Source organism: Notolepis coatsorum, assembly GCF_963971535.1.
Source record: "Notolepis coatsorum genome assembly, contig: SUPER_7_unloc_2, whole genome shotgun sequence".
Classification (NCBI taxonomy): domain Eukaryota; kingdom Metazoa; phylum Chordata; class Actinopteri; order Aulopiformes; family Paralepididae; genus Notolepis; species Notolepis coatsorum.
The window spans coordinates 513,557-541,128 of NW_028174879.1; the positions used below are offsets into that span (position 1 = coordinate 513,557).

The following is a 27,572-nucleotide window of genomic DNA, read 5'->3' on the forward strand; positions in this document are numbered from 1 at the left end:
AATGTCATTTCTTGGGCTTCTCCTGGGATGGTCGCCATCCAGGTCTCGCTGCTTGCTGCCTTGTCCTCTGGGGAGAGGCTGCACAATACTTGAGGGTCGCTGCTGGCCCACTGCCTGAGATCAAAGCCGCCTTTGATCAGGGAGGCGCGGAGCTTGAGTAGGAGGGCCTCGGCTTCTTCTGGCGTCGAGACGCTTTGCAGACAGTTGTCCACGTAGAAACTATTTCCTACACTTTGTCGGACCTCTTCATGGTCTGCTGGGTCCTCTGCGACGTGTTTTTGCAGTGCAAACGTAGCACAGCATGGGCTGCATGTGGTTCCGAAAGGGAGGACTTCCCATTGATAGATGGTTGGTTGCTCGTCCCCGATCCTCTCTCTCCATAGGAACCGCAGCAGGGGCTTGTCCTCCTCCACTAGTCGCACCTGCAGGAACATCCCTTTGATGTCGCCGCTGATGGCCACCTTGTCTTGGCGGAAACGTAGTAACACGCCTAGTAGAGAGGGGCCGAGTGTTGGGCCGGGCAAGAGCTCTTTATTCAGATTTTGTGATCCGATCTGGTAGCTGCAGTTGAACACAATACGATCCTTGCCGTTGTGGTGGACTTTGTGGTGCGGCACGTACCATGATTCGGTCGTCTGATCGGCCTCTTTAATGTCAATTTTCTTTATGTGTCCCGCTGTGATTAGCTTGTCAATCTCAGCGCGGTACACAGTCTCTTGAGCGGGGTCTCTGGCTAGGCGCCGCTCTGTGTTCAATAGATACCGCTCCGTCGCTTCTTTTGGGGCGTGGAAGGTAGGCATACCCTCTCGCCTCAGGAGTGGAGTTGCGTATCTCATCACTCCGTTGACTTTGACTCTCTTTGTCCCCCGCTCGAGGAGGGCTATAGCATAAATGTCTTCCTTGGAACGAATTTCTTTCTTTTCGTTCTTAAAGGGCATTGTCTCTAGTGTCCATAGCCTCTCGACATGCTGTAGGAGGGTGGTGTCTTCTTCTGTCACTCTGGAGTGGAGGCAGCTAGTGGCTGCTGTTCGGTTAAGAGACCTAGCGAGGGGGCCTTGTAGTGTCCATCCTAGGCGGGTCTCGACTGCTGCAGGACAGCCTCTGGGCCCTGTGTGGACCCGGTCCATCGGGACGATGAGGTCTGCATTGTCGGAGCCTATCAGCAGGGTCGGGGTGGCACCGTCTATGAGCGGTATAGGTAGTTGACGCAGGTGCACATATTTATCCATCAGCTTTGGCGATGGGGTAGGTGTACTGCGACAGGCCTATGTCTTGGCTGGTGAAAGCGTTAGTGATCCTATACCGTCTCTCTGGCTGCCCGCTTGCTGCGATAGTGAAGGAGACATTCTCGCCCTTTATCGTCTTTAGGTCTCTTCTTATTGTCCGAATCGTCATCTGGTCTTCGCTCCCCCGCAGCCCCAGCTGGGCCGCAGCGGACGCGAGGAGAAGGGTCTTCTCTGACCCGTCATCAAGGACGGCGTAGGTGTCCATGACCTTGTCTTGGTAACTCAATGTTACGCGGACCACCTTTAAGAGCACCCGGGCGCCCCCGCTGCTGGCGGGGTCAATGTACATAACACTTGCCTTTGTGCTGCTTGAGGGTGCAGGCTTTCTTCTGTTACTGTCATGTAGGACGTCTAAGTGGGCTCCGTCACACCGACTACACCTCTTCTTTAAACGGCAATCGGCTGCCATGTGACTGCGCGCACATCGGTAACAGCGTCGGTTGGACTTTATCCATTGACTCACCTCGTCGGTGGTCATCTTCTTGAACGTGTCACAGTGTGACAGCCAGTGTTCCTTTTCGCAGTACGGGCACACCATCTTCCACTTCTCTTTCATCGAGGGGGTACTGTGGTTCTTGTTGCTCGGTACTGATTCTGCTTGGTGCATGACGGTCACCAATCTGCGGCCATCGTTGGCTCTCCTAGGTCCCTCTCTGGAGCTTGGTGTGCTCCGCACGAACGTATCCAACCGTAGGCTGTTGACTTCTCTCGCCAGGAAGTGGGCTAGGTCTAGGAGGGATGGCTCGGGACCGTTAGGATCACGGTGGTCTCTTTGCCGCCTGAAGCGCTCTTGTCGGGCGCGCGGAAGCTTCTCTAAAATCCTCTCGACATTAGAGTTTGCGTGTAGTTCGTACATACCCTTTTCCTTTTGCGCCCCCAGCATCCCTACCAGGGATTGTACCTTGATAGACAGGTCATCTAGTGAGCGATTGTCTGTGGCTGGGGGTAGACGGTCAATATTCCTTATCTCTTGTATTACGTAGTCCCATATGCGTCCATATCTTTGGTCGAGTGCTGCTAGAGCCGCGGTGTATGGGGTAGTAGAGGTGGAATATGCCAGCGCTATATTGTGCGCTCGGGGCACCTTGAGGTGCTTGAGTAGGATAGCATATTTGTACGGTTCATCAGCTACATCGGACATCATTGTCTCTAAGCACATTCGTAGCTCTGTGTACTGTGCTCTGTTCTCGTGTGTGAAGTCCGGGAACGTCGGTGTGCCAAGGTACGATGCCATGGATGGCTGGCACATCGGTGAGCGTTGGAGGAGAGGCCTCCTAGGCGAGTCTCCTCTTACGTGTCGTGGTGGGCTGGTACCTGCTGGGTACCAAGGCCCGCGTATCCAGGTGCTGTTCCTCGGGGCTGGTCGTGCGTCAAGCTCACCCGTGAATTGAGTCGGGGGTCTGTAGCGCAGAGCCGCGGGGGTAAAGCCTGGGCTGTACTGGACCTCCTGGTCCTGTGGAGTACTGTGCTGCTGTTGGGCTTGACTCTCCTCCTCTCCCTCTTCTTCTTCCTCTGGCAGGTCATCTAGATCATGTAGTCGTCTATTTAGCCTCTCCGCGGTATAGACTGGTTCTTCCCTGTAGCTGGGTCTCGCTTGGACCGGTCGGGGAAGGGGTTCGGAGAGGGGTATAGGCTCTCTCTGGTGGTCGGGCTCAGGGTCGCTTGATCGGGTAGGGGAGGGTGCCCTTGACCCTTGTCTTGACGAGGCCCTGGAGCCCCGTGCGGAGGGAGGGGGGGTTGCCCTGGTAATCAGCTGCTCCATTATCTGCGCTTGTAATCTGTCGCGCTCGGCTTCGCGCTTGGTGAGAGCGAGGTCGCGCTCTGCTTCTCTTTGGGCAACGGCAGCGGCGCGCTGGGCTTCGGCGGCGGCGCGCTGGGCTTCGGCGCGGTACCTTCCCATATTCTCTTCCGCCTGGAGGCGTCTAATCTCTAGACGTATACGGTCTTCGTCACTCCGTTGCTGCGCTTGAAGGCGTTCTCTTTCCATGGAAGAATGTTCGCGCTCACTAAGCGTCTGTGCTTGGAGTCGATCGCGCTCGGTTGAGGCTGCCAGGCTGGCGAGGAAGGCCTGCGCCAGCATCTTGTTCGCCTCGCTGGGGGAAGACGCTGGTTGAGGTGATCCGCTCCTGGTAGTACTCGTTGGAGATCCGTTCTCCTGTGGCGAATCGAGGAGATCCATCTCCGGGGTGCTCGTCCCTTCTTGTAGTGGGTCGAGTTCCATCCCTGGAGGGCTTTCTTTATCCTGGAGCTCTCCGGGGACTACTTCTTCGGTCTTGGCGGGGGGTAAAGTCATGTCAGGTCCCTCCTGGTTCCCACCGTGAGCTTGGTCAGTTACGTTAGAACCCACTAGGGTCTCTACTGGCGGGGTAGCCTGGTCGGTAGGGTCGGACATAATTTTACTATCTACTTTTTCCGCGTTTACCGTCTGTAGAAAGCTAGGTGGTATACTGGCAACGTAATCCTCTAAGTACTGAGGTGTCTGCCGTCTACGCTGCGGGCGATCTATTTTAGGAGAACCGTTTTGTGGAGTGTTCATCATTGGCCATGTCAATATTAATACCACTATATTAATATTACGCTAATTACCCTCCGGCTCGAAGGACCAATTGTAACTGAGGGCCGGGGTACAATTCCCTGACTGTATTGATAAGTATGGTATCATTAAACCACTACCGTCTTATGTACATTCCTACTGGCCATACAGTACACAGGTATCTAATGATGAACACTTCCCACAATGACTCGGTTCCACACAAAACTGGATTTAAGTATTTATTAGCAGCAAATGGTAGTACATAATATACTTTACTTTACTTTGGATGCGCTTATAAGGCAAAGGAATGTGCGTAGGCAAATCAATAACGAATGTCCATTCTCATATTACGCAGGAGATAATAATACAACCTGAATCTTAGGAATTATATCTATGGTACACTAGTAATATAGCGGGAGATACTGGTAGGGTCCCCCCGGTTGTAAGCCAGCAAGGGTAGAGGATTTGTCGGTAGTAGAGTCTGGGTCAACGATGATAAGGAGACTCCAAGTACAGGAGACGGTGCAATAAGATCTTGATCCACAGACGAATACAGCTGTTCTCCGTAGCATGCAGCTCCGAATGGAAGAAAGCTAGCCGGCCTCAGGCTTCTGAGAGGCGGACTCGACGTGGCTCCTCACAGGGTAAATCCCACACAATTGTGGGTGTCGGCGATTCTCCGCTCCATCAATTACAGGACCAAAAGCAAATATAATCCAGCCGAAAAGGGCTATGCAGTCATCGGTAGGTTATCCAGTGTACATAATCCACACGGTCCTCGTCTAGGGCCCCTCGGGTGAAAGCGCCATGGTAAGCAGCCCAGCCTGGATAAGCACTCTAGCTGATACGAGGAAACGTTGGTGATGCTGGTCACTGTAGAACTTTAGCCGCACGATACACTATACACAAATAGACTATTACTGACTTAATAGAATAGGTCGAACTCGACGATACAGCGTTAAACTCTGATACTTCAGTTATTAATTCGCACGCGGTCTCAATGCTCTATTTGGGGCCAAACAGGCCATACTTCACCACACGTTGTATCGTGGGTGAGGCTTCAACTTTTAGTTACTAAGTGCTTCTGTATTCACCTGCGCCGTATTTATACGTTTAGGTGAACAAACTAGTACCAGCTTTATTCCTGTCTCATATCCTTGCGCAGAACCGTTCATGTCCAGGCAAGTCCCCGGCGGTGACTTTGAACCAGACATTGGAGGTATGGCTATGGCGCCTGTGGACCGCTGTCCAATAGGAGAATGAAATATTATGGTCTGTACTAGGCTAAAGGGATATTCCGTGTATATGTACAAGGAATATACAAGGGATATCAAACGATATACAAATATTATGCAATATATATCAATCAATAAATATATATATTCGGTTTAATCTGATCCTTCGTAACAATTACTTATGGCTATAACATAACGTACCTTTTCTCCTGTGGTCGATTAGTACTTTATTCAGGGCGTCTGCTGAGACTGTGTTGCACACACACACACACACACACACACACACACACACACGCCTTGAAGACCTACCTTCTTCTCTGCGTCAGCCGCGGAGGTCCTGCTCTGCCCGTCTCTCTTGGAGCTCAGCCGGCTGCCCTCTGACCTCCCCGACGACCTGGACCCTGAGCTGCCCTCCCTTCCTTTCCGGTCCTTCCTCCACGTCTCCCTCTCTGTCTCCTTCGTCTTCCTCCTCTCCTTCTCTCTCTGCCACCTGAGACCACACGCCAGCCTCCACTCCTCCCTTCTCTTGGCTCTTTCCACCTCTGTCTTCCTCCAGGCCTCCCTCTTCATCATGTGCTCCGCCCTCTGCTTGATAAACTCCAGCCTCTCCAGCCTCTCCTCCTCCTTTCTCTGCACCCCCGCCATCCTCTCCATCCTCTCCTTCTCTCTCTGCACCCCCGCCAGCCTCTCCTCCTCCTCTTTCTTCGTCTCCTTTCGACCGCTGGCATGCGTCTGGCCCCCGGGGGGCGCTAGGGTCCTGGATCTGCACTCCTCCAGCATGGCCAGTACCTGGTGGAATGTTGTGTTGTAACGTTGGATTAGTATTTAATAAAAACAGATTCATGTTTTATTACTTCTCTGACAAACTGAGATTCATGTTTTATTATTTCTCTAACAAACAGAGATTCATGTTTTATTATTTCTCTAACAGAGATTCATGTTTTATTATTTCTCTAACAGAGATTCATGTTTTATTATTTCTCTAACAGAGATTCATGTTTTATTATTTCTCTAACAGAGATTCATAGATTCATGTTTTATTATTTCTCTAACAGAGATTCATGTTTTATTATTTCTCTAACAGAGATTCATGTTTAATTATTTCTCTAACAGAGATTCATGTTTAATTATTTCTCTAACAGAGATTCATGTTTTATTATTTCTCTAACAGAGATTCATGTTTTATTATTTCTCTAACAGAGATTCATGTTTAATTATTTCTCTAACAGAGATTCATGTTTTATTATTTCTCTAACAGAGATTCATGTTTTATTATTTCTCTAACAAACAGAGATTCATGTTTTATTATTTCTCTAACAGAGATTCATGTTTTATTATTTCTCTAACAGAGATTCATGTTTATTATTTCTCTAACAGAGATTCATGTTTTATTATTTCTCCAACAAACAGAGATTCATGTTTTATTATTTCTCTAACAAACAGAGATTCATGTTTTATTATTTCTCTAACAAACAGAGATTCATGTTTTATTATTTCTCTAACAAACAGAGATTCATGTTTTATTATTTCTCTAACAAACAGAGATTCATGTTTTATTATTTCTCTAACAAACAGAGATTCATGTTTTATTATTTCTCTAACTGAGATTCATGTTTTATTATTTCTCTAACAGAGATTCATGTTTTATTATTTCTCTAACAAACTGAGATTCATGTTTTATTATTTCTCTAACAGAGATTCATGTTTAATTATTTCTCTAACAGAGATTCATGTTTTATTATTTCTCTAACAGATTCATGTTTTATTATTTCTCTAACAAACTGAGATTCATGTTTTATTATTTCTCTAACAGAGATTCATGTTTAATTATTTCTCTAACAAACAGAGATTCATGTTTTATTATTTCTCTAACAGAGATTCATGTTTTATTATTTCTCTAACAGAGATTCATGTTTTATTATTTCTCTAACAAACAGAGATTCATGTTTTATTATTTCTCAAGCAGAGATTCATGTTTTATTATTTTTTCTCAAACAGAGATTCATGTTTTATTATTTCTCAAACAGAGAAATAACAGACATCGCCACATATCACAACCTCTTGTTAACATTCTCCAAAACCATTACTAATGCCAAAGCTTCTTTCTTTCACCATAGGATCGAGGCCTCTGCCAAGAACCTTTCCAAACTGCATGCTACCATGTCCTCCCTCCTCACTCCCCCCCCCACCCCCTCCTCCCTCATCTTTCTCTGCCGAAGACTTTGCGATCTTCTTTGAGGAAAAAGTGGAGAACATCCGCAGCTCCTTCTCCCAACCCCCACCCATTCCAAACACTGAATCGAGAACCTCATCCTTCACTCTGTCATCTTTCTCTCCCATTACAGAAGCTGAGACCCTGACACTGGTAACGTCGAACCGTCGACTACATGCCAGCTGGACAGCTACCCTCCCCACTCCTCCAGACCATAGCACCGGACATCCTCCCATTCCTAACTGCAACCATCAACTCCTCACTCAACTCGGGGTTGGTCCCCACCTCCCTAAAACAAGCCAGAGTCACGCCGCTCATAAAAAAACCAACCCTGAACCCCACCGTCATAGGCAACTATCGTCCTGTCTCTCTTCTCTCCTTCCCTTCTAAAACACTTGAACGTGCTGTATCGAACCAACTTACTGCTCATCTCTTACAGAATGACCTCCTAGAACAGGGGTCGGCAACCTGCGGCTCTTTAGCCAATCAGCTGCGGCTCCCTGGCCCAATTTTTTATTTTTATTTTCTCTTATTTTGGAGATCAATGTCATACTGTGACACTGAAATGAAAAAATATTTCATCAACTAAAATATACAGTACGTCACACCCCGCGCCTCTCCCTGCCGTCTGCAACTTATGCAAGTGGCTAATCTTGAGTTTCTGAGTAAGCTAACCATGGATAAATCCAAAAAAATTAAAGTCTGAGGAAAATAGAGGGTTTAATTCAGCGTGGACAGATTAATTTGCTTTCACGACTAACGATGCAGGCTTGTTACCTGTTATGTGGTGCGAAATTTGCGAACAACGAAACATTTTCTTTTTCTTTTATAGATTTTCCACAAATAAGGGAAGGACGCAAATAGAGCTGAACAGAGATTCATGTTTTATTATTTCTCTAACAGAGATGAATGTTTTATGAATGTTTTATTATTTCTCTAACAAAGATGAATGTTTTATTATTTCTCTAACAGAGATGAATGTTTTATTATTTCTCTAACAGAGATTCATGTTTTATTATTTCTCTAACAAACAGAGATTCATGTTTTATTATTTCTCAAACAGATGAATGTTTTATTTCTCAGAGATGAATATTTTATTATTTCTCTAACAGAGAGATTCATGTTTTATTTCTCTAACAGAGATGAATGTTTTATTATTTCTATAACATTAATGTTTTATTATTTCTCAAACAGATTCATGTTTTATTATTTCTCAAACAGATATGTTTTATTATTTATCTAACAAACAGATGAATGGTTAATTATTTATCTAACAGAATAATGTTGTATAATTTCTCTAACAAACATATTCCTGTTTTATTATTTCTCTAACAGATGAATCTTGGATTATTATTGCATGCAAAATTGCATAAAAAGTGGCATGTGTTAACACTTTCAGCGCCAGCCGTTTTATCCATCCTTGTAGTCAATGGGCCACCGCTGTAAAATATAGGGATTTAATTTTTTACTTCTATTCATTTTTATTATTATTTTATAAAAGAAATTATGTTCTTCCAATATCATTGGTTGTTTTATTCATTTTAATTGTTTTATTCATTTAACTTTTTATCTTTATCTCCTGTAGCACTTTGAGATTTTCACAAATATAAAGTGCGGTACAAATTGAAATTATTATTATTATTTTCACTGTGCGTCACAGTGTTTGCTATATATTCTATATTATAGCTATGGAGACAATACTATGGCTCATTTGACAGTAACTATGCCTCGTTCAACATGTGAAAAAGAATAAATGTTTTCATGTATACGTTCGCGTGTTATACCGTGGTGAATATTGTATAGTTTCAGAGTGATCCTGGCTAATTCCTGGTAACTGTGTTATGGAGCGATATGTGAATTTAGCTAAAAGCGTTTGCGTTGCTCGCCTGGACACGCTACTATTTCCAAATCAAATGTATATAATAGGTATTATGAATGCATGAAAGGGGGGGGGGGGGGGGGGGGTCGGTTTTTGATGCTTTGATCACCAGCAACGGCATTCGTTTTGAATACTACATACGTTGATCGTCTGGATCGATATGAAATCATTGTAGGATCAAGGTGGAATTGACGTCAGATAGTCCTTACCTTTGATCGGGGTTATTCCAAAAAGAATATTCCAATTGTCTGATCGTGATTTCCAGTATTGATGTCGATCGGGTCCCTGACATGAAGTGGCACAGGATATGCCTCAAGTGTGCTGAACGCGTTTCAAAGTGCTCAGATTAAGCAATTTACTTGGCTTGGTCTAAATTCTCCGCCCGGACAAAATGAGATGTGACAGTGTGAAATAAGGTTTCAAAGGGTGGGCGATACTGCCACCTAGCAGGATGCGGCCGGTATTGCACTCTCGGGATCTCAGAATGATTTCCTATGGTAACGCCAAGGTCCGTGACACTGCATAGAATAAAACGAAATCGAATAAAAGAAAAAACGAAGAAAACCAGAGAAATCTCGGGTTTTGGCACTCAACCGCAAGCGAGTTAACCCGACTTATCTCGGGTCTGGCGCAGAAAGTGTTAACACATTCAGTGCCAGACCAGATACGTCGGGTTAACTCGCCATCGCTTGAGCGCCAAACCCGAGAAAAGTCGGGTTATAATCGTTATTTCTTTTATTCGCTATATCCATTCATAATTCATCCATCCAGCCTGATGTTATCATTGGGAATGGCTCTGAGATCGCAAACGGACAATACTGCCGCCTAACGCCTTGCGGCCGCTATTGCACTCCATTTGGAACGATGTGGCTTGTTTTCTCGGCTGAGCTGCAGCGTGCGGGGTCTAACTACTCCGGCAAGACAAGCGCTTATAGGGATGGCATCAACGAGGGTCCCCGGCCCCCGTTCATGTTCAATGCTGGATTACGTTGGACACACGATCGCGATCAGTATTTAGAATGGCGATCAGATAATTGGATTATTCTTTTTGCAGTACATCATAGACAAGGTAAGGACTAGGTAAGCCACATATACAATATATCAAAGGTAAATTAGCCAAATCTGTTGGCATTCTGTACAAAATAAGGGAGCTGTTAAACCAGATATGTTTGCATATATTGTATTTTTCACTTGTTGTGCCACACATGTCATATTGTGTTGAGGTTTGGGGGAATGTTTATAAAACAAATATAGATCCTATTATTAAACTACAGAAAAGAGCTATTAGAATAATAAATAAAGCTAGTTACCTTGAATCGACAAATCCATTATTCATAAAGACCTGCACATAAAAATTTGTAGATATGGTTTATATAAAAACCTTGGAGATCATTTTTCGTGCTAAGAGTAAGAACCTACCAGCTTGTATTCAATGTCTCTTTCTACCAAGAGAATGAAAGTATCATTTAAGAGGGTTGTGTGTTCTTAAAACATGTAAAAAGGTAAGAACTAATGTAAAAGCTAGATGTGTTTAAATTTTGGGAGTTAAACTATGGAAGTCTTAGTGACGGGTTGAAGTTGTGTACTTCTCAGGGGAGATTTAAAAAAGCCTTAGGTCGCTTTCACACAGGGGCTGTTTGGTCCGGACTTTCGGACCAGAATTCGATAGTCCGGTTTTTCGGGTCTGTGTGAATGCGCGTCGAACTCGGTCCGCGGACCAAGAAGGCGAACTCTAGTCCGCCTGAAAACGTAGGTCTCGGTTCGGCTTCATCGAACCAAATGCGAACCAAATATAGGAAGTGATTATTATTACCACTGCTCGCAGCACTCACTGCAAAACAAGCACACTGCATCTAATCTCTCTATCTATCTATCTATCTATCTATATATCTGTGCATCTTGGGAAGAAGGAAGAAAAACGCGGCTTATTATTATTACCGAGGCGCGCAGCTTCTTATATTATTAATAAAACAGCTACCGTGGTCTACAAGTTGTTTAGCGAGAGGATGGTGGTAATGTGCTTCAATAGAACAATGGATCAATGACATGTCAAAACTCGGCTCCGCTGATCTGGAGGGCTACACACAGACACACACACGGGATCGCAGCCACACACACATTTCCACTGTCCAATAGACAAGCGCCCTTTTCGACCGCGTGACATTGTTCAGAAGGTCTCGGTCCGCTGACAGATATCTATGTGAACGCAGGCAAACCAAATGAAGAATGCAACAATGTTGCAACTTCACCCCCAGAACCGCACCGAGTCCACCAAAACTATATGTGAAAGCGACCTTAAAGGATAAAATAATTCAGGAGCACAGTTTTGAGTAAAACAAACTTTTTTCTCTCTTAAAAAAAGAAAAAAAATTATATCTTGCAGCATATTTTAAGTTTTTCTTTCTTATATTAAAGTATATTTAGTTTTTAAGAATTGCAAAGGATAGGCAAAAATAAGCATGTGCTTCAGCCTATTCCTTTTTTCGGTCATTGAGTTTGGATTTTGTGTGTGAGCTTACTTTGAATATGTACATTTGTGATAATTTTTTTTGAAAGTCCACACATCTGTAAACAAAGACAGAAAAGAAACTATTCATCATCATATGTTATCAATGTTGCGTTGATCCGATAATTTTTTCCCCCTGTGTGTCTGCGGTGTGTGTGGGCCGTGTTCCGTTGGTGGCGATCGAAGCATAGAAAAATTACCCCCCCCCACCCTTTCTTGCATGCATGATGAAACATAATACCGATAATCTAGCGTTGATTTCAGATTGATTATTGATCCAGGCGAGAAATGGCAAGATTTATAATGAAATGCAGTAAAACACTGTTTGGCGTCGTTTCCCGGGATTACACAGAATCTAAAACTATTAGGGGTATCTTAAATACTTTGAAGCTTTGTTCGATGGGCATGGGATTCGAATATGAAAATAAAATTTGATTATTTAAAAAAACAAGAATTTAAAAAGGAAATATATATATATATATTTTATTTTTGCAAAATCAACTCTGCCTCTCTTTTAACACTTTGGCTGCCGGAGGTTAAATTCATGATATACCATCTGTTGCCAGCTCTATTTGTCTATGGATAAGTTCCCCTTCTTTGCAGGGCTATAACCTTTTAAATCCTATTGCTAGATTGCCATTATTAGGGCCCATTCAAAGTCCTATATGTATTGTTCATTGTGTAGCAACGTTAAACTTTTTCATTCACATATTCATAGTAAAATATGGTCTAATGTATAAGTATGTTTTCATCTCTTTCTGCAGCTTTCTCCAGAACGTGATCTATAGCCCCAAATGCATTATATTGATGATGAAATACAGTTTGATGGCAATCGGCGCGATATAAAAAATTTCAATTGGACGTACTTCTAGAAGTTTCTACGTATCATCTGATGTTGACCGGATGGGCGGGGGATCGTTTATAATTCCGTGGGCAGCGTTATATCATTCATCTAGTGTGGGTCATATGTTCATCAGAGCAGTTTATATATATACTTTGAATTAAAATAGAATCTCGGCCCGAAGCTTCGAATTCCAAAAGAAAAAATCGAAGGTCAGCCCTAAAAACTATACTCATATTCACCACGGTATAAAACGGAAATGTAGATGAAATTTTTTTGTTTTTTGCATGTTGACCGGAAGAAACTCACTGACAAACGAATGTTATTAGATCCATAGCTATAATATTTAATATAGTTTTAGCACTGCAAACACCGGAATTTATCCCCATTGAACAGAGCGCTGGCACACAACGGCCATACGCCCATAGCAACCTCTGGCACTGAAACTGTTAACACATCCACCGCCGTTCACGTTGTACAGCGTTATTGCCCGCCATGCGTTGTCTGCCAAACCACGCTGTACAGCGATATTGAGATCATATTTCATTTTTTCGCCGACGATCACAGAATTCTAAACGACCCCCCCCCCCTTTCATCCGTGCATGATGACGCATAACGCATACGATCATGTACAGTTGAATTTTTTAATATAGCGTGTCTAGGGAATAGACGGCAATCGATAATCTATATATCAAGTCAAGAGTTTTATTTGTCACGGCATACGGATATACAATGAAATGCGGGTGGTCTTGCCCGCAACGATGTGCAATTGGTACAACATATAACATATAATAGAATCCAATACAAAAAATGTGTGCAATAAAATTGTGCAATAACAGGTAGCATTTGAATGACCACATCAAACAAGAGGTGGACGCAGGCAAATACTGCGGCATGGTCATGCTGGACCTACAAAAGGCCTTTGACACGGTCAATCACTCCATTCTGATTGACAAGCTAAAAGCAATTGGTTTTGATAGTCTATCAGTGAGCTGGATGCAATCCTACCTTGAGGGGAGGGAACAGATGGTGGAGGTAAACGGTACCCTATCCCCCCCCCTCACAGTGAGCTGTGGTGTTCCACAAGGAAGCATACTAGGACCGCTACTGTTCCTAATTTATGCAAATGACATGTCGTCAGCTTGTGACTGCAACTTGTTCCTGTTTGCGGACGACTCAGCCCTGCTGGTCTCTGACAAGAACAAGTTACAGGTTGAAAAAACCCTCAGCTCGGAACTAGGCAGAATCTGCATATGGCTCGCTGATAACAAACTATCATTACACATGGGCAAAACAGAGTCCATTCTCTTCGGTTCAAATAACAAACTCAGCAAGACCGACGGCTTCTCAGTTACAGTGGGTGACAATATTGTCACAAGGAAAGATGAAATTACCTACCTGGGGTCCATCCTAGAGGCTAATCTCTCCTGTGACAAAATGGCATCCAATGTAATAAAAAAAGTCAACCAACGAACTCGATTCTTGTACCGGATCTCCTCTCTGGTAAACAAGAACACCCTGAAGACTCTGGCAGGAGCACTCATTCAGGGGTACTACGACTATGCTTGCACCTCATGGTACCAAAGCACCTCAAAGGCGCTAAAAACAAAATTACAAACATCTCAAAACAAACTGGTCAGACTACTGCTTGACCTTACTCCTAGAACCCACCTCACCCCTGCCCACTTCGACAACCTAGGATGGCTTAGAGTAGACGACAGAGTACAACAACTTGCAATGGGCCTGGTCTACAAGATACACTACACGACCAAGGTACCCATGTACATGTCAAAATACTTCCCAAAGGTCAGTGAATACCACGATCACAACACCAGAGGGAGCTCCACAAATCATGTCAAACCCAGATTCGGCTCAAATAAGGGACTAAACACGTTTCGCAATTATGCCACATCAATGTGGAACGCCCTACCCAAAGCTGTAAAGGAATGTGGATCACTACCCACTTTCAAAACCTCTCTCAAGGGACACCTACGGGAGACTGCAATTCAACACTGGCCCCTGTAAATATCCTAACCCAATCATTCCAACCCCCTCCAATGTACAGTCATTTACCTAGTATGGTTTTGTCAATAGTTCAATGTACAATTGTGTTTGTTTGTACAGTGTCTCCTCCCCCCCCCCCCTCAATGTACAGTGTTACTTGTTTATACAGTGTGCCCCCCGCCCCCCCCCCCAACCACCTCCAATGTAAATTACCCAGTATGGTTGTCAATATCCCAATGTACCCAACCCCCCCCACCCAACCTCCAATGTACAGTTTCTACGTCAAATGTATATACTCCCTTTTCTTGACTCCTTCTGTATCACAAACAGTACTGTATTTGCAAATCTGGTATGTCATAAATGTATAGATGTAGCAGTACTGACTATCTGTATGTCATGTATGTCATATATGTCTATATGAATTGAAAATGGGGGACCCTGATGGAAACAAGACAAACGTCTTTCTCAGGTCTGCATCCCCTTAACAATTGTATGTATTGAGCCGTACTGTATTGTACCCATTCTGCAATCTGTTAAATAAAGTTTTCATTCATTCATTCATTCAGGTAACAATAAATTTGTGCAATGACGGGTAACAGTTGACAGTTAACAGTAGTAGTAATAGTAGTGCAATACACTGTTACTGTTGCTAATACTAATTTAAAGTGGCCTTTCCTTTTGGCAATAAGTGAGGGTGCGTGCGGCCTGAGTGTGTGCCCGCTCATGCTAAAGTGTTACAGTGGTACTCAATGTTCATTGTTCAGGACTCTGATGGCCTGGGGGAAGAAGCTGAGCCTAAGCCGCTCTGTCCTAGTAGCTGGGGTTCGCAGGCGTCTGCCTGACCTCAGCAGCTGGAACAGGCTGTTATTGGGGTGGTGAGGGTCTTTCATTATCCTGCAGGCTCTGGATTTGCACCTCTTGTTGTATAGAACCTGCAGGGGAGGTAGTGCAATACCCGTGGTACGCTCGGCTGAGCGCACCACTCTCTGTAGGGCCTTCTTGTCTTGTGCCGTGCTGTTTCCATACCAGGCAGTGATGTTTCCGGTCAGGATGCTCTCTACAGCTCCTGAGTAGAAGGACTGGAGTATCTTCCCCGATACTCTGAACTTCCTTAACTGTCTCAGGTGGTAGAGGCGCTGTTTCGCCTTCTTTACTACTGTGTCTATGTGTGTTGAGTTGACCATGTCAGATCCTCTGAGATGTGGACCCCCAGGTACTTAAAGCTGCTCACCCTGTCCACGGTAGCCCTGTTAATCATCAGTGGTATATGTATATATGTGTTTAGGCCTATAGCTCACGTTCTAGGAATTACTGCAGAAATGATAAAAACATACTTATATTCTAGAAGGTATTTTTGTATGAATATGAATGAAAAAGTATAACGTTCCTACATCCTGAACGATAGATAATCGATGTTGAATGGAGCATAGTAATGTCAATTTAGCAATACAATTTAAAAAGTTATAGCCCTGCAAAGAAGGTGAACATCTCCATATGCTTAGAGTGGTGGCAGACTGGCTATATTGATGGATATAAGTCATGGCTGGGAATGTGTTAAGGTACATGTGGAGTAGGGATGGGTACCGAATTCGTTACTTTTAAGGTACCGAACCGAAACACGTCGGTACTACCGAGTATCGATTCAAGTGAGATACCGATTATTATTTTTTTTTTACCTTTTTTCTTTTCATGTCAACGTTCACACGCACAATATATGCTTACCTAGGATTTGATTTGATTCAACAACAAAGCAGTCGGAGCAATGGCGAGCCGAAAACTGTCGAAATTGTAGTTATTTGAAGTTTGGATTTTTTTTCACGGCTGAGGTAGGTAAATAACATTTTTTGAGACTAAAGTACCGAAAAAAGGTACCGTTGGGTACCGGTATCGATTCACAGGTACCGGTACCGTATCGGTTCAAATGTGAAAGGTTCCCATCCCTAATGTGGAGGAAACATAATAAAACACAATAACAATAATAAATAATAATAATAAACTTCCTGCTTCTGCTATGCAAGCTGCTTTTCACTGTCGCTCCGTGTTTTTCTACCTATCGCTACCTTAATGATTTATTATAGCCCTTTCAACTCTAAATACTCTGTATCAGCGTTTCCGTTAGCCGGTAATTACCGGTATTTGACTGGCAAAATCTGTTGAAGTCCGACATATTTAATCTCTCCGGTCATAATGTCCGGTGAAAATAATTCCCTCTAAACAAAATTAGATTATTTGAATTGTATTAAAATAGGCTAAAATTATATAGCCTATGCGATGAACGAAACAATCTCACCAAGCAGCCGGTCTAATAATGACATCCTGCTGTCAGCGCGAGCTGGCTGCTGATATATTTACGTGAAGCATGGCTTGGCAGGGTGCAGTACTCCAATTCAGCCATTGGCAATTCAGCTGTTGGGTGGGGGCGCTGCTGACACCACTGCTCTGCTCTGCCTGCTCCAAGTGCTCCATGCTTCACGTAAATATATCAGCAGCCAGCTCGCGCTGACACAGCGGTGCCAAATTTCTCAGTTCTTCGCTTGATATAATTAATACAAATGTCCAATATAACGGAATTAGTTAGCTCATAAAAATGTGATTATAACAGACTGCTGTTTATTAAGGTCGGGCAGACTGCCCACCGACACCTCAAGTCGGCAGCAGCAGCACGAAGTCTCGAGGGACTTATTTTATTTGGAATATATTAATGACTGATACGCAAAAGTAGCCTAGTTTTAAGTTAAAATATTATAAATGCCTTGATGATGTCATTCTTTATATAGGTCTATCAATTGTTTTTAAGCTCAATAAACTCTGACCGGAATTTATCCCATTTGTCCGGTAGATTGAAATCTACCGGACACTCAGACCTGCAAAAAAAGATTCTAACGGAAACCCTGCTCTGTATGTTAACTCCCAGTTCCTATGGTACTTCTCCAGAACTGTGAATTTATTTATTTAGATTTATGACCGCAGTACTTCACCGAAAGGACGAGTAGCGAGATCTCTCCGTGGGAGGACCGGCGAGATGAAGAAGTCTCCGTCTTATCAGCTACACACAAAGGACTATGTCGGGCACTGCTGAAGTCGAGGATATTTATGAAAGGCGAGAATACTTCATACTTCATTTTGAGTTTTAACGAGACGGAAGACGACAGTGGTTTTGGTCGTGTGAGTAATAGTAGGGGAGAGCGACGGAAGCTGCCCCGTTTAGGAGAGAGCGACAGACAGCTCTCCTGTATGATATTTCATAAAGACCCCGGTTGTGAAGTGAGTGACCCACCATCACCACCACCACCACCACCATCACCACCACCACCACCACCATCATCACCACCACCACCAGCTAAGTACTTAGCTTAGCTTCAGTTTAGCCTAACCTGAAAAGACAGGAAATAAGGGAATATGCCGGGACTCGGCTCTCCCACAGAATGTACTAATTGCTTGAAGATGAGTATGAAGATTGTAGAGCTGGAGGCTCGGGTTTCTACCCTGTACCAAATACAGCAGAATGAGCAATTCCTTGACTCTATGTTTGAAGCTACTACAAATATAGCCAACAATACCTTGATTGAAACCTGGCCTATGCTAGTAGCTACAGAACAGCACCACCCAAAAGACGGTCCTTGGCACAACCAAGGAGCTAGACCAAAGCAGTGGATCACCGCCAAGGAAAAAAGGAGAAAAAAACGAACCAGGACCTCACCCCCGGTACCGCCAGGAAATAGTTTCAACCTACTCTCAGAAACATGCATATCAACACCCAAAGCAAAGAGACATAGAAGCGTGGCTAACAACGCTAACGAAGCAAACAGCGGGCGAAACGGAGCTCACGCTAACGACGCTAATAGCAAGAATACCGGAGCTCACGCTAACACTAGCGAAGTAAACAGCTGGCATGCCGGAGCTCACGCTAATGCTAGCGAAGCTAACAGCCGGCACATCGGAGCACACGCTAACGACGAGGAAAACAGAGACACTAGCGACACGGCTAGCAAACACGACCCAGACCGAGCGAACGGCTAACAGCGAAGAGACTATCATGCGCCGAGAACGTCGCGGTAGCCAACGCCGAAGGTACGGAACCAGCGTTAACATGCCGGCTATTGAGAAGGCTAACGAGGCTTCACCAAGGCCACAGGACTGTGGAAAGAACCGGCAGACTAGGCCTAGCCCAAAAACAAACGGCCCCAAAACTGTTGGAAAGAAAAATGCTAACCTCACACAGAAAATAGACTGTATACTGATTGGAGATTCCACAACAAGGTATGTGGAGATGGCAAACACAGAAAATATCTGTCTAGACAATACATCTGTCAAAGAGCTGGCCGAAAAACTTCCAACACTAATCAGACCGGGAATAACAAAAATTGTCATTCACTCTGGATCGTTTGACATCCTGCGAAAGAAGACTGGCACAGAGACTTTGAAAGACGATTTCACACGTTTAATGAACACACTAGACAAACATCAGTCTGTGTACACAAACACTGATGTGTCCATCAGTGGACCAATTGCATGCTTTCGCAGAGGACAGGAAGCATTCAGTCGACTCCTAAATTTTAATTCATGGTTAGGGGCTGCATGTCTCGTACACGGCCTGAAATTCATTGACAACTTCAATGTTTTCTGGAATAACCCAGAACGTTTTCAAAGAAATGGCTTCTTCCCAAATCGCTTAGGTTCAAAGCTCCTATCAGCAAACATGCGTCATATGCCTTGATGGCCTCCAAGAATATTAAGCTCATACCAGCACGAGAGATAGTCATGAAGGACACAATCTCACCACGGATTACAGCAGCACAAGACGTCCCCCCCCCCCCCCCCCCCCCATATCACACAAGGCCATCTCGTCTGATCAAATGTCCCCGAAAGCACAGTACGGTGCAGAATAGCACAATTGCCATGCCATCTCTCAAAACATACAAGTAATCATAACCAGCCAATGGCATGGTGAAAAATATACACCATCAATGCGTTTACCTGCTATTAACCTCAGGGCCATCACGGTCAAGCCAAAGCAGACCTCCTCTAAAGAAGTCCAACAAATAAAATTAGCTTTCCTAAATGTCAGATCACTGAATAATAAAACTTTCTTAGTAAATGATCTGATTAAAGAAAATAACTTAGATTGCATCTGCCTAGTAGAGACATGGCTAAATAATGACACAGCTACATCAATAATGATAGAAGCCTGTCCACCAGACTATAACTTTTTTCAAATACCCAGAAAAAATAAAAGGGGCGGAGGAGTTGCAGCAATCTTCTCCTCAAAACTCTTGTTTAGAATCACAGAACTAGGCGAGTTCATGTCAATGGAATATCTTGCCATTGAACTAAAAACAGAATCAACTATTATTGTCACAATATACCGCCCGCCTAGACACTCACCAATATTTATACAGGAGCTCTCTGAACTGATCTCACTATGTGTTACCGGATATGATAAGGTGATCCGAAATGGAGACCTGAACATCCATTTTAATAAGAAAACAGACTCCAAAACTATGGAACTAAAAAATCTACTGGATAGCTTTGACCTAATACAGCATATAACAAATGCAACTCACCGGCTTGGGAATACACTAGACTTAGTTATAACAACAACTGGGCTAAGCATAACAAATATCTCAATAACTGAATTACCTCTCTCCGACCATCACTGTATATTTTTTGATACTCAAATAACCCTTACTAAAACAAAAAAAGAAATCATAGTTAAAAAGAGGCTCCTAAACGACAAAGCTGAATCAAAGTTCATTGATCTTATCAGACTACATGAACCTGCACACAATCATGACAGCTCTCTAAATGAAATGGTAGAAAATCTCAATGATGCAATGTCATCTATATTAAATTCTGTCGCCCCATTAAAAACGAAAAAGAAGAAAACTAGAGCCTCGCCCTGGTTAAACTATAATACGGTCAACGAAGAAAAAAGGAAATGTCGTGCAGCGGAGCGAAAATGGAGAAAAACAAAAACCACCATATGCTGTGATATATACAAAGATGCTTTAACTGCTTATAATAAAACCATCCGCTTAGCAAGGAAAGATTACTTCTCTAAAATCATTACAGAAAATGCTGGAAACTCCAGAATCCTCTTTTCCACTATTAATGTACTACTCAACACTGCCCCTACACCTCCTCAGTCATCAACGGTTAAGTGTGAAGAACTTGCACTATTCTTTAACAACAAAATAACCTTGATCAGGGCCAGCATTACTCATGATGGAAATAAAGTTGATTGCGGCAAACCGTGCAATGTAACCATGAGAAGTTTCACATGCATCACATTAGATGTACTCTGCAAAACTGTCTCAGAATGTAACTCCTCCACCTCAGACATTGACCCTATACCTACAGCTTTCTTCAAACGGGTATTTAATAGTGTTTCAAGCCCTGTGCTAGATATCATAAACACTTCCCTTAGGACTGGTATTTTCCCGGATGCCTTTAAAACAGCAGTTGTAAAGCCATTACTAAAAAAACCTAACTTGGATAGTAATGAAATGGCAAATTATCGTCCAATATCCAACCTACCATTCATTAGTAAAGTACTTGAAAAGATAGTTTCAGTTCAAATAAATTCCTTTCTTGAAGAAAACAACATCTTAGAAGAATTTCAGTCAGGATTCAGAAAATATCATAGCACTGAAACTGCCCTCAACAAAATAATCAGTGACCTCAGACTAAACTCTGATGAGAATAAGATCTCCATCCTTATCCTGTTAGATCTCAGTGCAGCATTTGATACAATCGATCACGATATTCTAATCGATCGTCTTGAAAACCATGTCGGTTTCTCAGACCATGTGCTAGGCTGGTTTAAAACATACATCAGAGAGAGGAAATTCTATGTTAAACTAGGAGATCACATGTCTGATATATACGACAACAACTATGGAGTTGCACAAGGGAGTTGCTTAGGTCCTTTACTCTTCTCCCTTTACATGTTACCCAGCGTTTCCGTTAGAACATATTCGTGCCGGTCTGGATGTCCTGCAAGATTTCTATCCCCGGACATATTCGAGAAATGCCGGTCAGCCTGGTTTTCCTTTTTACCGGCTGAATGCCACCATCGGCGCCAATGTTAACGTTAATATCGCCTAATCTATGTTTTAAATTATGGCTATGTGTCTAATCTGCCCATCGCATTATCAAAGACTATTTTCCAGTCGGTGCTGTCAAGGCTGTTTATCGCGTCGTTGCCGTTTCAGAGCAGTTAGAAAAGCCCCCGTTTTCAGATAAAAAACAGCTCTTTCTGGAGCATTCTATGAAAATAGTCTTTTAGTGGAATATTCCACAACGTTGATATTCGTCTGCCTTTTTATGAATCGTTTTCAAATAAACGCTAGATGATCAATATTATACGTGCACGCAAGCACATTACGGCCGCGCGCGGATAATCGCCCCGTTGATTTCCTCTCGGACTTTTAGTGAAACCGAAAGAAGACATTTCACAAAACAGCTTATAACTTCATCAAACTTACTCTGATTATCCTAACACTGATAACATAGAGTCCTTACCTGACATCAGATGGTATCCAACTGGTATATTCCAATTCCTGATCACCATTCGAAAAAATCGATACGTGTATGGATCCAACGCGATACTGTAGAACTCCATGATCAGCGGGGATCTGAGGTTCCAGAATGAACTGTGTCACTGGTAACCCTGGCTGGATCAGTGAACTGGAAAATTTGGATATAATGTCGCACCTCAGCCAGGAGAATTAAACTTTCCACTCGGGCCTGAACGCTCGACATTTCTGTTTCTGTTTTCTTTCACCGGCATCAGCGGTCTCTGTGGTGGGCAGACAGACAGGCTCAAAAAAAGAAAGAAAAAAAGATTCACATCCGAGCGGCGCCATCCGCGCTTTATCAGCGTGAAGCAACATGTAATGATTGTTTCGTTCATCGCATAGGCTATTTAATTTGAGCCTATTTTAATACAATTCAAATAATAAAATTGTGCTTAGAGAAATTATTTTCACCGGACATTAAGACCGGAGATATTTAAATAGTCGGACTTCAACATATTTTGCCGGACAAATACCGGTAATTACCGGCTAACGGAAACGCTGATGTTACCGCTGGGTGATATCATCAGAGAACATAATGTAGATTTCCATAGCTATGCGGATGATACACAACTGTACATATCTGCTGAACCAAATGATACAGCGATTAGCTCCATTACAGACTGCTTACTGGCAATAAATAAATGGATGAGTAAGAACTTCCTGAAACTAAACGAGAACAAAACTGAAATTCTAATTATCGGCTCCAAAACTAAAAAAGAAACATTAATAAAGAACCTGGGGGGACTAACCCCTTGGATCAAATCTGAGGTCACTAGTCTTGGGGTTGTCATAGATTCAGAACTGAACTTCAATTCTCATATTAGCAAAGTGACGAAAACATCGTTCTTCCATCTCAGAAATATAGCAAAAGTACGACCATTTATTAATCAGAACGATGCTGAGAAGCTAATTCATGCATTCATATCTAGCCGGTTAGACTACTGTAATGCACTTTTCACAGGTCTCCCTAAGAAAACCACAGAGAGGCTTCAGCTAATCCAAAACTCTGCAGCCCGACTGCTAACTAGAACCAAAAGGAGAGAGCACATTAGTCCAGTCTTAGCCGCTTTACACTGGCTTCCTGTAACATTTAGAATTGACTTTAAGGTCCTTCTCCTTACATACAAAGCTCTAAATGGACAGGGACCTAGCTACATCGCCAACACTCTAATAAATTACACACCAGCAAGAACACTGCGATCATCAGCTGCTGGACTACTAGAGGCTCCCAGAAGCAGTCAAAAGAGGATCGGTAATGCAGCCTTTATCAACTATGCCCCAAAACTATGGAACAAACTACCCCAAAACATCAGGGAAGCCAACTCGCTAGACATCTTTAAAAGACAGCTTAAAACCTATCTCTTTGCTCAGGCATTTCACTGATAGATATCTGCTACCACCTAGTGGCAAGAGGAAACATCAGGGATATCCTGACACAACTTGTATTTATTCTTACCCTGCCTACTCTTTTACACTGCCTATCAAATTCATGTGTCGGTTATTGCACTTTTTACTTCTTACTGATGACTATTTTTAAACTGAATCATTTTAAACTATTTTTATTATTTGAATTACAGGAGTATTACTGAATAGAGAGCCTATTAGGATGCTAGATCCTAATGTGAAACACTGATTTGCCATATCTTGCTATGCTCGCTTATGGCAGATCAGTCAGCATGGATTGTCTGTAAACTTTAAATACAAGGATCTTATATCTATGCATTGTTGTCACTTGCTTATGGCAGATCAGTCAGCATGGATTGTCTGTAAACTTTAAATACATGGATCTTATATCTATGCATTGTTGTCACTTGCTTATGGCAGATCAGTCAGCATGGATTGTCTGTAAACTTTAAATACATGGATCTTATATCTATGCATTGTTGCTTATGGCAGATCAGTCAGCATGGATTGTCTGTAAAATTTAAATACATGGATCTTATATCTATGCATTGTTGTCACTTGCTTATGGCAGATCAGTCAGCATGGATAGTCTGTAAACTTTAAATACATGGCAGTTTGGTCTGTTAGAACAGACTGTGATCTTATATCTATGACGGGCTATTTAGAAGCAGTTTGCCCATTCCCCATTTCCCTTCTTATATCTATGCATTGTTGTCACTTGCTTATGGCAGATCAGTCAGCATGGATTGTCTGTAAACTTTAAATACATGGATCTTATATCTATGCATTGTTGTCACTTGCTTATGGCAGATCAGTCAGCATGGATTGTCTGTAAACTTTAAATACATGGATCTTATATCTATGCATTGTTGTCACTTGCTTATGGCAGATCAGTCAGCATGGATTGTCTGTAAACTTTAAATAAATGGATCTTATATCTATGCATTGTTGCTCATGCCTGTATTTTTTATGTCCGTTCTATTTTATAATTTTTTCTTTTTATTTGACTATTTTTAAACTGAATCATTTTAAACTATTTTTACTATTTGTGTTACTGAAAACTGTAAGCGGAGAGCCTATTGGTATGCTAGATCCTAATGTGAAACACTGTGATTCTACCTGCATGTCTATCTTTTTATGCTCGCTTATGCCTGTATTTTTTACTGTTGTGAAGCACTTTGAACTGCAACCTCTGTATGAAAAGTGCTATACAAATAAAGTTATTATTATTATTATTATTATTATAATAATCATAAGAGAGGCTCACATTGGTCACATTGGACCGCTGAATAGCATCAGGCTTGTTGGAGGTTGATACCTTGGTCTTCTTCTTAGCCTCTTCTGCTGGGGCCAGGCCGGAGGCTTCAACTTCTCCTGTTGGGGCCAGGCCGGAGGCTTTAGCCTCTTCTGCTGGGGCCAGGCCGGAGGCTTTAGCCTCTTCTGCTGGGGCCAGGCCGGAGGCTTCAACTTCTCCTGTTGGGGCCAGGCCGGAGGCTTTAGCCTCTTCTGTTGGGGCCAGGCCGGAGGCTTTAGCCTCTTCTGTTGGGGCCAGGCCGGAGGCGTTAGCCTCTTCTGTTGGGGCCAGACCGGAGGCTTTAGCCTCTTCTGCTGGGGCCAGGCCGGAGGCTTTAGCCTCTCCTGCTGGGGCCAGGCCGGAGGCTTCGGGTTCTTCTGCTGGGGCCAGGCCGGCGGCTTTGGCTTTTCCTGCTGGGGCCAGGCCGGCGGCTTTAGCTTTTCCTGCTGGGGCCAGGCCGGCGGCTTTAGCTTTTCCTGCTGGGGCCAGGCCGGCGGCTTTGGCTTTTCCTGCTGGGGCCAGGCCGGAGGCTTTGGCTTTTCCTGCTGGGGCCAGGCCGGAGGCTTTGGCTTTTCCTGCTGGGGCCAGGCCGGCGGCTTTGGCTTTTGCTGCTGGGGCCAGGCCGGCGGCTTTGGCTTTTCCTGCTGGGGCGAGGCCGGAGGCTTTAGCCTCGGGTTGGTGTTTGGGAGTAGTAGCAGTGTCTGGTTTGGTTTTGGTCCCTGGTTTGTGTTTCTGTAGAGCAGCAGAGATGTTTCCAGCCTTGACTTCTGTATCGCCCATCTCTTCTCCACCTTTGCCCTCGCTCTCCCTTTCTTTGCCCTTTGTCGCAGTGTTGTCTCCATTATTTTGGTGTTGGGACTCTGCTACGCCTGTAGGTGGAGCTGCAGTCCGTCTGTCCTTAACGTTGGCAGGAGACTTCTAGAAGCAGGAAGCATGAAAGGTCATGGGTCACTACAGGGGTACATATAAAAAGTCACAGGGTTCTGGGGTGTTTTTCAATATATGTGATGTATAGATTGGGGGGAGATGGTAGCATGTAACGGTGTCAGAGAGGTCGAAGTGTATGCAGACGGTGATAGAAGAAGCGGTTCAGAGGCATAGCCAGCAGAATGTTTAGCAGCCAGCAGAATGTTTTGAATTCCGATCTAAGACACAACAAGCTGATACCGTGGCAGGGCACAGAGGTGGAGGTTTTGACAGTAATGAAACGTTTTGAAATGTGTGAAAGGTTATTAGCAGTTGTCATGACAGCGCATGACAACCAGAAGAGGGGCGGGCCGTCGTTGCTATGACGAAGATCCTATAAATCTAACAGTGTTTCCGGGTGTAAGCCAGACCAAGAGCGGCTAAGGGCAGACTACAATCTGACTAGGACTGAGAGACTCTCTCCTCATCACGGAGAGGGGGGGGGGGAGGAGGAGGAATGACACATCATCATTAGCTTCGGCTAACGGGAGAAGGGTTCTGGCTACGACCAGGCCTGACCACCATTGGACTGAATAGCAGAAGGACGATAGACTGAACACACCGAAAGATCATTAGAATAGACTTTTCAAGGACAATACAATCTGTTAACATCTGAGCTGAGGCTTCTGTTTATCAAATAAACTGCTTCTCCTTGTAAGGTATTACGCGGTGTCAAAGTGTCGAATTCTTACGAAGGTGGAGAATTATTATGGTTTGCGGATCGCACTAACGGGGAGAGATAAGGATTGTATCAGCCAGTATATGAGACGTCAGGATCATTAAAAGTACACAACGCAGAGGAATGGATGGAGAGAGGATAACACAAGAAGACGTGATACTGGCCAGATTGATCAGAATCCAACACACAGTACATATATATTTATAAAACACACCTACATGTTTCAGGGGCGCTGGTCCGTGGGGGGGGGGTACCTACATGTTTCAGGGGCGCTGGTCCGCGGGGGTACCTACATGTTTCAGGGCTGCTGGTCAGCGGGGGGGGGTACCTACATGCTTCAGGGGCGCTGGTCAGCGGGGGGGGGGGGGGGTACCTACATGTTTCAGGGGGGGCGCTGGTCCGCGGGGGGGCTGCTCCAGGTAGGCCGTGGTGGTGACCCGGCTGTGGTTGGGATCGGGCGGTCGAGAGAAGCACAGCTGGTTCTTATCAATGACACACGGAAACATCTGGAAGTGTCTGTAGATCGAGCGAGACAGATGACTGATCTCACAGATCACCTGGTGGAGGAGAGGGAGGGAAAGAGAGGAGAGGGAGGAGAGGGAGGAGGGAGAGAGGAGAGGGAGGAGAGGGAGGAAAGGAGAGGGAGGAGGGAGAGAGGAGAGAGGAAAGAGAGGAGGGAGAGAGGAGAGGAGAGGGAGGAAAGGAGAGGGAGGAGAGGGAGGAGGGAGAGAGGAGAGAGGAAAGAGAGGAGAGGGAGGAGGGAGAGAGGGAGGAGAGGGAGGAAAGGAGAGGGAGGAGGGAGAGGAGAGAGGAAAGAGAGGAGAGGGAGGAAAGAGAGGAGGGAGGAAGAGGAGAGGGAGGAAAGAGAGGAGGGAGGAAAGAGGAGGGAGAGGAAGAGAGGAGAGAGGGAGGAGAGGAGAGGAAAGAGAGAGAGGGAGGAGAGGAAAGAGGAGGGAGGGGAAGAGAGGAGAGGAGGAGGAGAGAGGAAAGAGGAGAGAGGAGTAGGTGAATGAAAGAGAAGAGAGGAGATAAGTGAATGAAGCAGAAGACATTTAAAAGTTCAGAAAGCACATCTATATTATTATTTATATATAAATAAATACAACACCCAACAAAATACTTAAGAATTGAGGACTGGTCATTAATTTATAGC

General features: G+C 44.0%; 1 protein-coding gene across 1 annotated transcript in view; it reads right to left on the minus strand.

Annotated features, from left to right (window-relative positions):
• LOC311232732 (uncharacterized protein) overlaps positions 1-27,572 on the minus strand; it is a 123,375-nt gene that overhangs the window by 16,896 nt on the left and 78,907 nt on the right. Inside the window, exons 15-17 of the mRNA XM_084338313.1 lie at positions 26,797-26,976; positions 24,748-25,692; positions 5,364-5,843 (exon numbers count right to left, since the gene is read on the minus strand). Coding sequence (XP_084194439.1) covers positions 5,364-5,843; positions 24,748-25,692; positions 26,797-26,976 — 1,605 coding nt within the window. The remainder of the gene's footprint in view (positions 1-5,363; positions 5,844-24,747; positions 25,693-26,796; positions 26,977-27,572) is intronic.